This window comes from Paroedura picta, chromosome 5 (genome assembly GCF_049243985.1).
Source record: "Paroedura picta isolate Pp20150507F chromosome 5, Ppicta_v3.0, whole genome shotgun sequence".
NCBI classification, from domain to species: Eukaryota; Metazoa; Chordata; class Lepidosauria; order Squamata; family Gekkonidae; genus Paroedura; species Paroedura picta.
The window spans coordinates 87,287,099-87,300,667 of NC_135373.1; the positions used below are offsets into that span (position 1 = coordinate 87,287,099).

At 47.3% G+C, this 13,569-nt stretch overlaps 1 protein-coding gene across 4 annotated transcripts in view; it reads right to left on the reverse strand.

Annotated features, from left to right (window-relative positions):
* PPP1R12A (protein phosphatase 1 regulatory subunit 12A) overlaps nucleotides 1–4,759 on the reverse strand; it is a 122,615-nt gene extending 117,856 nt beyond the window's left edge. For 2 of the 4 annotated variants that reach the window (XM_077338898.1, XM_077338899.1), the window contains exon 1: nucleotides 4,351–4,759. In XM_077338898.1, coding sequence (XP_077195013.1) covers nucleotides 4,351–4,587 — 237 coding nt within the window. In that variant the 5' untranslated portion in view covers nucleotides 4,588–4,759. The remainder of the gene's footprint in view (nucleotides 1–4,350) is intronic. The other 2 variants (XM_077338900.1, XM_077338897.1) reach the window with 1 other exon arrangement.
* Between the last annotated feature and the right edge of the window lie 8,810 nt (nucleotides 4,760–13,569).

Below are 13,569 nucleotides of genomic sequence, written 5' to 3' on the forward strand. Positions count from 1 at the left end.
AGGGCCTTTGCACAGGATGGTTAAAGGCAGAGCAATCGAGAACCTAGGGGCTTCAATGGTAAAGGGTAGAAAAGTCGTATTTCAACCAAATCTCAATTTGCTCCCTTACAGAGCAATTCTAAGATGAATTGCACACTGCTAAACCTATCATTATCAATGACACTGGAAGGGCAAAACTGTTGCATTGTCAATGGCAATCTGTTTATCATCATGTGGATATATTTCTTGAATGTTTACCATTTAATATTCTTGAAAGTTTTTTTAGTCATGCAGAAAATTGCAACTGTAAGCTAGTGTGCCACTATAGACAAGAATGTTATTTTAGCATGCCTAAGGGCAGCATCTCAGTGGAAAACACAATTTTCAGATAAAAACAAATTATAACCTATGTTAGGACCTCAACTCCATATAAGTGTGGCAAACAAGACTTATTTGGTATCCATAGTACGAACACATCTATGAACTGAGCAGAAAAAGTATTTTTTTTCTGTCCAAGAAAAGAAATAACTGGTATACTTCTTTATCATGACGACTTTGTTCTAGTTCTTTCACAGGGAGATGGGTCATGGCTCAGTAACAGAATATATGCTGAGCATGCAGAAAGCTCCAGGTTCAATCCCCATCATCTCCAATTAAAGGTGTCACATAGTAGTTGACATCCACCAGAAACCCTGAAGAGCTGCTGCCAATCTGGGTAGACAAGATTCTGATGGACCAAAGTTTTGATTCTGTATCAGCTTTATGTGTCATATGCATAGAAAGACTGGTAAATAAATGAAAAATGACAACTTTTTGCCTCATGTACAGTATTAAGAAATGCCTTCCACCAATAATTGTTTGATTAATGTACATAAACACACCACTTGAGTTTTGTAATTATTTTTTTGACTTTCTGCACACACCTTCAAAAATTAAAAGCATCATCAGAGAAAAATACGGAAGTCAAAGAAGTCATCCATGAGAGTTATATCGTTCTGCACTGTCGGTGTTACCTATCAGTACTGAAAACACTAATATTGCTATCCTAAGAAAAGTTCAAACTTTTCTAAATCAACTGAAATTAGGCTTAGTATAGTGGAACTCTGATTAGGATTGTAAACCATGCATTTACATTTTAAAGTATTATGTTTGAAATCCTGGCCTTGCCAACCCAGAAAATGGAAGATGTAGACAACTCAATCATTTTTACTACACCAGTTTCTATTAATAATGCTGTAATGAATCTCAGCAACAGTACAACAGTTTCAGTTTCCATTCTGCCAAAAGTCTGAATAAATTAATGTGATAATATCCTACATAACAAAAGAATTTGAAGTAACAAGACCTTGTATATGAACTGTCTTTGTAGACACCAACTCAGGAAATGCAATCTAAATACAAAGTAGCAAATGCCACAATAAAGTTTTTTTTACTCCAACAATTCTACAATGTATCTATTTCAAAGAAAATATTAAGGCTGTGATCTTATGTATAACTGGAACGGGCCATTAAAGTCAATAGGCTGTGCTCCCAAACATAAAAAATTACAATCCAAAGAACAAATGTAGAGTCCAGTGGCACCTTTAAGACCAACAAAGTTTTATTTCAAGGTATGAGCTTTCCTCAGATGTGTGTGTGCACACAAAAGTTCATACCTTGAATTAAACTTTGTTGGTCTTAAAGGTGTCACTGGACTTTGAATTAGTTCTGCTGCTTCAGACCAACATAGCTATCCCCCTTGAATCTATCTAGAATCCAAGTAACTCACCCAAGCTTCCAACTTCCCCAATAGATTTTGTGATACTAGCATTAATATATTTAGTGATATCACTGCCAAACGCACTAAGAATGGGCAGATTTTCTGCACAAACTCCCATCCAGAGTCAGTGTGGCTCAGAGTTCTCAGACTAGGATCTGGGTGATACTGGTTTGAATCCCACTCTGTTAGACCGTTTACGTACTGGGAACTTCACTGCCCCAGCTCCCGTGCAGGAGTACAAATCAGGGGCAGATTTGTGTCACCGGGTCAAATGCTCCCCCGTGTGGGTGCAGGAAAAGGTGGGGCAACCTGCCACGACTAAAACTTCAGCCTGCAGCCCAGCATGAAACCTCCAGTGCGTAAACGGTCTTATGGAAGCTCACCAGATGCCTTACCTACCCGACAGGGTTGTCATCATGAGGATAAAATAGAGAGAATTTTGTAAGCCACTTTGGATCCCTATTGAGAAGCAAGGCAGAATATAAATGAAGTAAACAAGTTCTCAAGTTTGAGAGCTGTCAGGAATCTTTGACAGCATTGACAAAACTGACCATGTTTAGTAAAGCTACCATAAACATAATTTCTCAGAGAAGTTGCTAGCAACTATCTTGCCCCTATTACCTTCTTGCAGTCATGGCAGAGGAGCATCAGCTTTTTTCTGTCATTATACAAAGATCTAATTTTGGATCCTTTAAAATTTAACAAAATAGATTAGCATCTAACCCAATAACAGATGGTTAGATCCAATAAAATGATTCCACCAGGACAATGGGAGAGAGCTGATCTTGGAAGCACAACTTTTACAGAAATTAGTCTTATTTATTCAGAATACATTTCTATGCTGCCTGCTCAAGGCAACTTACAATTAAAACCAAATGTTGTCATCTAATTATCACATTCTTTATCCAACCCTTCCTCCAAAAACCTTAGAAGGGCATGCATGGTCCTCGCGATCTCCACTACTATCATCTCAGCCACCCATTGAGGTAAGTTAGGCAAAAAGAATGACTATAACCCAGAATCATGTTGTCAGGTTCATGATAGAGTAGAGATATGAAGTCAGATCTGCCTCAGTATCAAGCCAATACTCTACCACTGTACCACAATGGCTCATACATGCAAGTATATTCGTCATTGGTTTCTTCTTAGGATAACCTATTTATAAACTTGTATGAATATGAATTTTCAAAGAGATTACACCCTTGTCACAGAACTGCTTTCATTTAGGAGACAGGGCTGATTATGCACTTTGCACAGCAATAAAAACAAGATATGCATAACACATAAGTCATCTTCAGTACACAAGTTATCTTGAAGCAACACAGAAACAGGGAGGCTTCTCTCATGCTTATTTCATAATCCATAATTTTTAATACATACTAACTTGAAATGTGTTTCATACAATTAATGAACCACTACACTTTCAGCTAATGAGTATGATGTACTAAGACTATGCCTACACAAATTAACAGAAAATCCTTATTACTACATCTATACAGAAATACCAGGACAACAAACGTTCAAAACAAAAATCAAACTGTCAAAGTGATTATTCTTGGTTTTCTTATATTCCGTGAACTAATGTTATTATTGCTTTTGGCCTGTTAATACAACATAGAAGCATTCAAGCAAACCCACATTATGTCCAGAATGCCACAGTCTTTCCTTATTTGGATAATATTTTGAGGCTCATATAAAACTTTAACATGCACAAAGCATCCATTTTGAAAAAAAACTTTAACCAGCTTCCTTTCCACCTTACCTTTGAATAAACCCTTTTCCAACTCAGTATGCATAAAAGTATTCACAAGCATAAACCAGCATTATTGCTGTAATGATTCTATAACTTTCTACTCTTGAAAAAGCACACATACTGAAGTTCATATAGCACAGCACACACTAAAGAGCAAGAAAAGTAGATCCTAACACCCAGCTTTTTAGATAATAAAATCATAGCCTGCTGAGAAGGAAACAACAGAAGAAACTATTTTCTCAGAAACAGAGAAGTCCTGTTTACACTTTAACCAATTTACAGGGAAAGGACATAGGAAACAGCAGCTATTCAGGAGTGGCAAACTCTAAACCTCCCAAATGTGGGAGTGAATGTCCACATTTAAGTCATCCCTTGATGATGGGTGGGTTACTCCGTCCCTTCTGAACACAATCGGGGGGGGGGGGACAAACGACGCCCCCCCCCAAGCCTCCCAGGGCAACCAACTCCCGCATAAGCCCAGGTCTGCCAAGCGCAGCGAGGGAAGGACGTGGAGACCCACAACGCCACCCATCTCCGGGCAAAGTAAGGCCCTGTCCTAAACCGCCCAAGCAGGCACCCTTCTCCGCCAAACGCAGCACTCCCGGCCCCCAAGGAGGTGGGTGCAGCCAGGCCGGCTCCCCTAAAGAGCAGAGGGCCGGGGAGGCGCGAGTGGCCCTATCCAGCAGCCCCTTCCCCGGATGGGCCGAGAGGGAAGACGTGCCCGCCGCCCGGCCTGCCCTGCTCCAAGCGCCGGGGGAAGGAGGGGGCGGCGGCCCAGGCCCCAGCCTCGTCGAAGGCTCCGCCGCGGCTCCAGCCCAGCTAGGCCCAGTCCCGGGCGCCGCGCGGGGCAGACACGGACCTGGTGCAGCGCGGTGAGTCCGTCCACATTGGCGTAGTTGATGTCGGCGCCGCGCTCCAGCAGGCGCAGCACCTCCTCGGTGTCCCCGCTCGAGCAGGCGGCCAGGAAGACGGCTCCGTCGTCGAACTTCACCTTGGTCTTCTTGCGCTTCACGACGGGCGGCTCCTGGTCGGTCTCGGAGCCGATCCAGCGCTTCAGCTGCTCGTTCCGTTTCTGCTTGGCGTCCGCCATCTTCATGCCCCGCGCGGCTCTCGTCCCTTCGCTCGCTCGCTCGCTCGCCCTGGGCGGCTGCGGCGGCGGCGGCAGCGGCGGCGGCGACGGTCCGCACCCAGGAGGAGAGGCAAGCACCGCCTGTATCCCACAGAACACCGCGGTGGAGGGAGGGAGGGAGGGAGGGAGCGCCCGCTCGCTCGCTCGCTCAGCCCCTGCTCAGCCCCTCCCCACCGCCACCCCCCCAGAGCGCCCCGAAGCGCCGCCCGAGAATCCCCGCGCGCTCCTCTCGCTCTCTGGCTGGCTGGTGCAAGTTTGAGGGGAAGGCGGAGGGGGAAGGGAAAACACCCGGCTTCCTCGGCGTGGTCTCGCGAGATCCCAGAAGAGGCGAGGCGGCGGCGGCGAACGGAGCTCCCCCGAGCGAGCTTGTTTGGGAGGGAAGAAGGCGGGCCCAGGGAGGCGAAGGCGACGTTAATGGTTCGGCTTCTGTGACGAAAGGAGGCCTGGCGAGCGGCCTCCTCCGTTCGCTACCCAGACCGAGCCCTTTGAGCTCAGCTGCCTGTGCCGGGGATCCCCTTTTCTTCGCAGCTGTGCGTGGGAAGGCGCGCAGGCGCCGTCAGGCTAGCGCTTCGGGTGGCGTCCGCCTGTGGCGTTTGGGCCGATGTGTGCGCATGTCCTCGTCGCTGGCTGGCTGGCTGGCTGGCGGAGGTTCTTACCGTCCTTAGCCCATGCAGGGAACGTCGCTAAGCATGCTTATCTCCATCATGGCTAGGCTCGGGCTGCAAGTTAGCGCTCAGGTTTTGAAAGTGCTGCTTCCCCTCTCAGAGACCGAAGCTCGCGTTTGCTGCAACCCCATTCTGTGCGCGTTGACGTGGAAAATCCACTGTACTCAGTGGATTTATTCCTACATAACGAGAGGATTCCATGGGAGTCAAGCTATAATTACGACACAGGAAGCAATGGCATTTACTTCAGAATAAAGATAGGATTGGGTTTAACTGTCGTGTAAGAGATGCGGTTTTCGGTGCGGCAGAACACGGAGATGCTTAATAAAAACCTCAATATAAGAGAATCATTACTAATTTCCTAAGACGAAAATATGATCAAACAACACTGCTGAACTTTGATGTTGGGAAGGGGAGTTCTATAGTGGTTTTAACCCTGAAGAGATCAATTCTAACACTGAAGATATCATAATTTTAACACAAAATTATAATCATTTATCTAAATATTTTCCATAGTATTGTCTATCATTGTTTTGCTGTAATTTATAAAGCATCTCTACAGAAAATAAGTGCTTTGGTTTGGATCAAGAAAGAATACAGCCTTTTCTTCATTTTAAATGAAATTAAATCACAGCCTTTGTCAGCCTCCACTGGCTACTTCCCTCTGCTGTTGCCTTCACAGTCCCTGGGAGCAGTGAGAAATTTCAGAAAAGGAGGGGAAAGATTAAATCACCCCTGTCCTCACAGCCAGGTCACTTCCAGAACAGCCTCTGGTGCCTGGTTCAGCTTCCTCCCCACCACCACCACCCCTGCCTGACAGCTCCCTTTTAGCCTCCCTTTTCCCCTTATGCCCTGCTTCCCTTCCTCTTCTCCAACTACTTGGTCCTGCCCTTTTGCCTACATTAGTCTTTCCTTAGTGGACCTTGCTGGGGCTGCCTTGGCTCCTGGCTCTCCCCCTAGGAAGGCAGATGTGTCAAAAGAGTTCCAGCATGGATGCTGAGCTGGAAGTACCCAATCTGGCTTCCACTGGCCTGCCTTTCCTGCAGCACAGACCAGAAATATGAACTTTATATAGAATGCAGACAACCCAAATTAATATTTTTTTTCAAAATACAAACATGTTTAAAACATTAACACTTGTACAATATTTTTTGTAGTATCTCCCTGATGCCTGCCTTCCTACTTTCACTGCCATTTATGCATTAATACTGGGACTGAACACAGGGACGTAATGTACAGCCTTGGGCATCTGGCATTAATGGTAATGACCTGGCTCATGGGCCAGATAAGAACTGTCAATGGACTGATTCTGGCTCATAGACTGTGTTTGACACCCCTAGTATACCTATTATTTGGGGGCATGGAAAGTCAAATGTACACAAATGTATGAAAAGGGAGTCAGAGCGTTCTTGGATGAAATTGACAGCATAGTAACACATGTGTTTAATAAACCAATTGGACATGATTTTGATTATATGAGATCTAAAGAACATTGCCTTTAATAGCAGGGGCTTGCATTACAGTCTAATAGTAACACTTCAAGTCTACAGAGAATGAATGGTGTAAACACCGCCAGAAGTAGTGGAAAGTTATGCCAGTAAAAACTATAGCGTAGACCATAGGAATGTGTGTCTAAGAGTGAGAGAAGTACCATAAAGTTGCTTGCAACTTATAGTGACTGTATGAATTAATGTTCTCCAAAACGAGCAACAGCCTCATACTCTGAAGGGAAAAAATGCCTGCTGTCCTCACCCTGCCCCCATGCCACAGTCTACATAGAATCTTTGGCATCCTTGCAACCAATCATTTCTTCTTCAGTGGTGGCCAAGCCCCCTCGTCTACATCCAATCATTGTCACACCCAAGTACTATATAAACCCCAGCCAGGATGCACCATAGTTCAGGAGCCAGCGCATCTGGCATGGAATTCTGTCTCAAGGAGCTCAGCATCTGAACGTATACTTGGGTGGTGGGAGAAGGCACTAAGAGTATACTTAGCACTGTTGAAGTGGCAATTAGCACTAACAAACAACAGGTAGAGCAAAATCTATGCTGGGTGGCTAATGTGTCAGTTCAGGACAGGTATCCCGTCTCCAAAAACTCAATCCATGGGGTTTCTGTGCACTGACCAGGTAAGCAAGGTTGGCCAGCCCAGAAGACTACACCCACCTCCCCTATTCTCCGTACACAAATCTGGGTACTGCTTTGATGATGCTGGCTTTCATATCCAAGGCTAGGAGTATTTGTGTGGAAGGCAGAAAGCTAAGCCAGGACCACCCAGCAGTATGTCTTATCTTTAAACCGCCCGTGGCGCCGTGGGCGCCACGGACTATATAAAACGCTAAGGGGTTCTAGGGCGGGATGTGTCCGTGATGAGGAAGGGTCCAAATTGGACCCTTCCTCTGGACAGACAATCGGAGGGACCAATTGGCAGGCACGCAGCGCCTGCCGACTGGTCCCTCCGATTCCCAGTCCCAGCAACCACGAGCCGCACGCAGCGTGGCTCATGGTTGTTCCTTGCCGGCGGCCTGACACGTCGGGAGGCGCGAAGCACCTGCCGCCGCGTCAGGACACCGGCAACGGAGTCCGACCTGCCTTTCTGCAGCTGCACCCCCCAGCAGCGGCAGTGGCGTCCCCCAAGGCAGCCAACGGCCGAAGAAAAGCAGCAGGAAAGCTTCGGGGGAGGGGCTGGCCAGCAGGCGCCTCTCCGAGGCCACGTCTCCTCCGTGCTGCCCGGCCTCCTCGCCCACGCTCCTCCACCTCCACCCACGGCACAGCGAGAAGCCGCCCACAACGGAGTCCGAACTGCCTTCCCGCAGCCAGACCCCCGAGCCCCAGCAGCACCAGCAGCAGTGGAGTCCCCGAAGGCAGCCAACAGCCGCAGAACAGCCGGAGTCCGAGCTGCCTTCCTGCAGCCGGACACCCGAGCCCCAGCAGCAGCAGCAGCGCTGTCCCCCGAGCCAGCCAACAGCCGAAGAAAAGCCTCGGGGAGGGGGCTGGGCAGTAGGCACATGCGCAGCCCTGCCTACGAAGAACAGTGAGGAGCAGCGTTCAATTGCTCTCAGCCGGGTCGAAGTGGAAGGTGCGAGGAGCTCTTGAGGCGGGTTGGGGAGGGCCGAGCCTGCTGTGCGAAGAGCGCGCAGGCCGCCCTCCGGCCTGCCTGGGGCAGCCCTCTGGTTTCCGCCCTTGCCCGGCGAGGCCTGTTTACCTTCGGGCCGAGTGGGGAAGGTCTCCGGGGAAGGGGCAGAGGCGAGCCGCTGCGCTCCTCCTCCCAGGGTACGGCAAGCCGAGGCGGAAGGGCTCTGCTGGTGCGTGGGTGCTGGCCTCGGAGCCCAAGCAGGAAGCCGGGGCGGGGTGTTGCTTTCGCGGCCTGCGGCTTTCACGCCTTTCTTCCCCCCTAGCGGTTCTGTCTCAACTTGGGAGGGAGGAGCACGGAGCCGCATTTCAGGGGGGCCTCTGGGAGAGGGCGTGGGTGCGTGGGAGCGTGTCCCTTACCCTTCCCCCTTCTCCCCTTTCAAAGTCCATTTTTATAAATGGGCTTTGAAACTAGTCTTGTATAATGAGGCATACTCCCAAGGAAGCATATCCAGGAGAACTGCCTGTGATGCAGGGTGGGGGAACAAAACACAAGCAGCCCTATATCATGCTGGTAGCACATACCAGGGTTCTCTCCTCTCAAGTGGGGACAGCACAATTGTTGTATGGGGCAACCAGCAGCTGCCCTAATATGCTCTGTGAATCAGCTGGCCCAACATCCATGGAACCCATTGCCTTTAGGATCAGAGACCTATGCCTGAGCAACTGCAGATGGAACAGTTGTGGTAGCAGAGCACTTCCCCATGGTATCAGTATGCCTCAAGGGCATTTTATGATAAATAGAAACACACCCATGGGGATGAGAACTCATACCCTCCTGGAGCCCAACAGGCTGGCTGTGGCAGACATCATGTCTGTGTCATTTGTCACCTTTGAACGTATTTCTGTTTTGCATAAGAACAGGTGGCCATTCAACAGGGAGACTTGGGAGCTTGACTGGTACAGTTCATGACACTCTGTTGAGCCATCTGTTCCAGTCTGTCTCTTGGATCATCCTGCCTTGGACAGCCTTTCATTTGGCAAATCTGCCCCACTCATATGCCTACTATGCTAAGGATAGCTCAGTCTGTCTTCCCAGGGTCACAAAGGCAGAGGAGCCATTTAAGATGGAGTTGGAAGCTCCACTCAGCAAATCTTTTAATGACTTGGTGTTCAATAAAGTCTGGGGTGATCTGCATTTCTGTCCCTGTTTGTTTTTGATATGAGTTTTCCCCATGCCGCTTCCTCCTCCAGCTTCCCACCCCTCATCTGTGATTGCCTCTTCTGTCTTCTTAGGGTGACTCCCCATTTGCATGTCTGAGAGGGTGGATTCTGGCTTGGAGATGCTCCTGTTAAGTCTGCTGTTGTTGGTTACTTTGGTGCCAAAGGACTTCTCTTTTGTCGAACTTCATGATGGAACAGGGCCAGTGGCACTTTGAAGGCTGACTCCCATCCCTCACAGACATTCTGCTGGGTGCAGATTGTACAGGGAATGGGCTGGTGAGTGGTTCAAATGTCTTTGTGCCCACTTTAGGGGTGATCTCTGGGTCCAACACCCCACACACACACACGTACACAGAACATTGCTAGAATCTGATAAGCTATGTAGCTTGACAGTGCATGCATGTAAAGGGTGCATCTGAGCTGCTGGCATGGATGTGACATAGAGAAGTTGTGAAGGGGTATCCCTTTCTCAGGGAAATTTGTACCCTATATAGCAGTGGTCCCCAATATTTTTCAGGCTGGGGACCAGGGTGGGGGAGAGGGAGGCAAAGGTGCCAGTGTGCCAGCACCCACAAACCAGCAGGTGCGCCTCCCACCCACCCCCGCACCAGCACGTTTGCACTGGCGCCCGCACACACACACACACACGCAGCCTGGTGCTCATTGCGCCAGGAGGCAGCAATCGCTCCTGGTACAGCGAGCATGCGCGTGGGGAGGGAAGCGTGCCAGCTGGTGCACCAGTGCCCACGCCTCCCTCCCCCCACTGTGGCCTGTTACCGAGGCCTCCATGGCCTGGTACTAGACCGCGGACCGGTGGTTCGGGAACACCGCCCTACAGGACCTTCCAGCATTCCATAGGACATACCTGGCTGCATTATATTGGGCTGCCTTTGGGTAACTTTTATTTCCTGCCACTACTGAGACCAGCTCGTGGTGGGTTACAAGCCTCATAAAACCCCGTTAAAACCCCCCACATAAATGAAATTAAAACCCCAACATGGCAGGAAAATCCCCACCCAATCCACACTAACCAGAGGAGCGAGGAAGGAGGTCAGAATCGATACACTGGTCATACCTGGGGGGGGGGGGGTGTCGATCTATCTCGCCAACCCTAGCCTCAACCATAGACCTGGTGGAAGAGCTCCATTTTGTGGGCCCTGCGGAACGCTGAAAGCTCCCACAAGGCTCACTGCTCAGAAGCTGAGGAGCTGTCCAATTCTTATCCTTTCAAATTGATTTGTCAGCTTGATATTAGAATTGTTTGTATTGTCTTATACTTTTATAATCATATTTATATTATGTTTATTGTACTAAAATGCTATAAGCCTCCCCAAGTCTCCTGTGGGGAGAGGGTGGGGGTAATAATTAAAATAAATATTGTAAATCTGCAGGGCAGCCCATCTTCTCAGCTGCTTTGTTCCTTCTTCTGTAGTTTGTATGGGTACAATGTCACCCCTGAGGGTTTTGCCTGTCCCTGTGGAGAATGAACTGGTACTTCTGTCCATTCTCTTCTAGTGCATTTCCACTGAGCCGTGCTTATCATTATACTATTCTGTGTCTGGCCGCTGTTGGCTAATGGTGTCATCAAGGCTGCAGTGCACAGCATACTGCCTGATGGCATGCCTTCTTGGGCCAGTGGTTTGAATGCCATTCTTGGGTGTGGGGCTGTGGGTTTGAGCTTGGTCTCTTTTTCCCCCTTTTCTTACTTTTTGAGGGGTTGTGACTTTGGGCAGCAATGGGTGTCCGCGGGCAGCCTTGTTACTGCCAGTCAGACCCTTGCTTGGAGGAGGTGTGGGCATCCTATCTGCTTGATGGGTGCTTTTCCATTGCGAACTGGGAAGGGGCATGGAGGCCATGTGCCTCCATGGGAGTTGCACTGTTTATGGGTTTTTGCTCCCTGTCTCCCTGGAGGGGAACTTCCATCAAGGGGCAGTGGCTGGCTCCGTAGCTAGTCATTGGTTGATCCAGTATGTCTGATTGATGGGTATTGCCAGGGTTGCTGTGGACTCTGGCATGCTTGCTATGCTAACATGCCTTGCAGAGAGGTGTCTGTTGTTACTTTCTCCTGCAGAATTTGCACTGTTGTGCCAGCATCCAGCTGTCTTTGTCACAGCAGCATTTAGGACAGCACTGTATGACTCAAGCTGCCACCCTATGTACACTTACTTGGCAATAAGCATCAACCTTTGTTGGACTTCTGAGTAAACATGGATACAGTAGACTTTTCCAAGTAAATTAACTATTGCTATAGTTTCTCCAGTAGCACTGCAAAAAAAAAAGCACAAAATTTATTTTCACATTGACTGGCACAATGTCTTTATCATTGCAAGTCTCTGCAATTATTTCAGCCTATATTCATTGAGGGGTTTAGGCTGGATTAATTATGAATAGGATTGCATTGTAAATCCTGGCAAATAAATATGCTCAGGATGTTCAACAGGGCTTAATTAACTTCAGTTCCTCACTCATTGAGGGTGACAACTGACCTTAACAACTTCAAAGTTGAAATTCAGATGATCTTAAATTTCAGATAAGTCAGATGATTTCATAAACTTCTAATACACGGAAAGTTTATTCCTATTTAAACAGATTTTGCACAGCAACTCTGGCAAAATATATCTGTAAAGCAATTTGACTGCTACATTTTGATTATGCCTTCAAATCCAACAAATTTGTATGAACAATTCTTAAGCTTACAGAACTGGGACATGTGCTGCCTTTTAAAAGTGTATGAGAATCAGTATTTGTTTGTTTATATTGATCAATTAAAGCTAAAACATGTGAGGCCCTTTTCACAGATATTTCCAAAGAACAGACTCATCAGATTTGTTAAAAGCTAATTAAGCATAGGCAGCTTTATCACAGATGTGCACTGATGAGGCTTGTGCAACCAACCAAGAACATTCAGTCCAATCTACTTTACACTGTGGGAACATTCCTCTTACCTCTTCTGAGCAAGGATTTTCTTTATTTACATCCTGAACAGTATCAAGCATGTTGGTGCTTAACCATTAATAGATCCAATAAATGGCTGAGTATTCCTGGGGACAAATACCCTTCCATGCGGGGCAGGGGCAACTAGCAGAGAAAAGCAACTGCACCACTGGTGTCCAGGGGACTGGAAACTATTTCAATATTGCTCTTCACTGTGCTCAACAAGTATATTGTTCACTGTCATTATTATATTAATTACATAATACCTTCCTGCTCTCAGATCAGTCATGTTTTAGAAGAAGCCTTGCAGCTGTAGCCGTCTTGTTTATCAAGGAGAAAGCAGGATAGATGGGTATAATAATGCATAATAAATGTAAAGCTCTTCTACAATTAAGTAGAAGCAATAATAGTTAAACATCTTCCACTTTTGTAATTCTCTTGCATTTTGATTAGCTTATTTTATTCCATCAATCTAAGTAAAAAAACAAAATCTGCTTTTACTTTTCAGGAAGTAGAAGGATCCAGGTTCACAAATGTTTGCAGAATTTTTAAGGTGATGTTTTGCTGTCCTCACTGACCTTGGATGCCTCACAAACTATGGAGGCACAGGTCAAGAAGCTAGTCAGCCTGGTATTTTTTTCATCTTTGCCAGGCTCGGCTACTAACGCCCTACCTTTCACCTGAACACTTAGCTATGGTGATCCATGCAACAGTCACCTTCAGAAATGATTTCTGTAACTTGCTCTATGCTAAGGTGACCAGATTGTCCCACTTTTGGAGGGACATCTGGGGGCACCTGGCAAATTTTACTTATGTTGAAATTAAAAAAATATATATTACAATACTATTTTTGCGTTCTATGCATTCTATGAAAAATTTTGTTGCTCCATATAGACCAAATTTTAATCAAGAACCCACCCCCCGGTCAATGGTGTCCCACTTTACCAATGTTAAAATCTGGTCACCTTCCCTGCCCTTGACCCTGAACTGGACATTACAGCTGGTACAGAATGCAGCTGCCAGTGTCCTCACATGAACATCTTGGAGGGCCC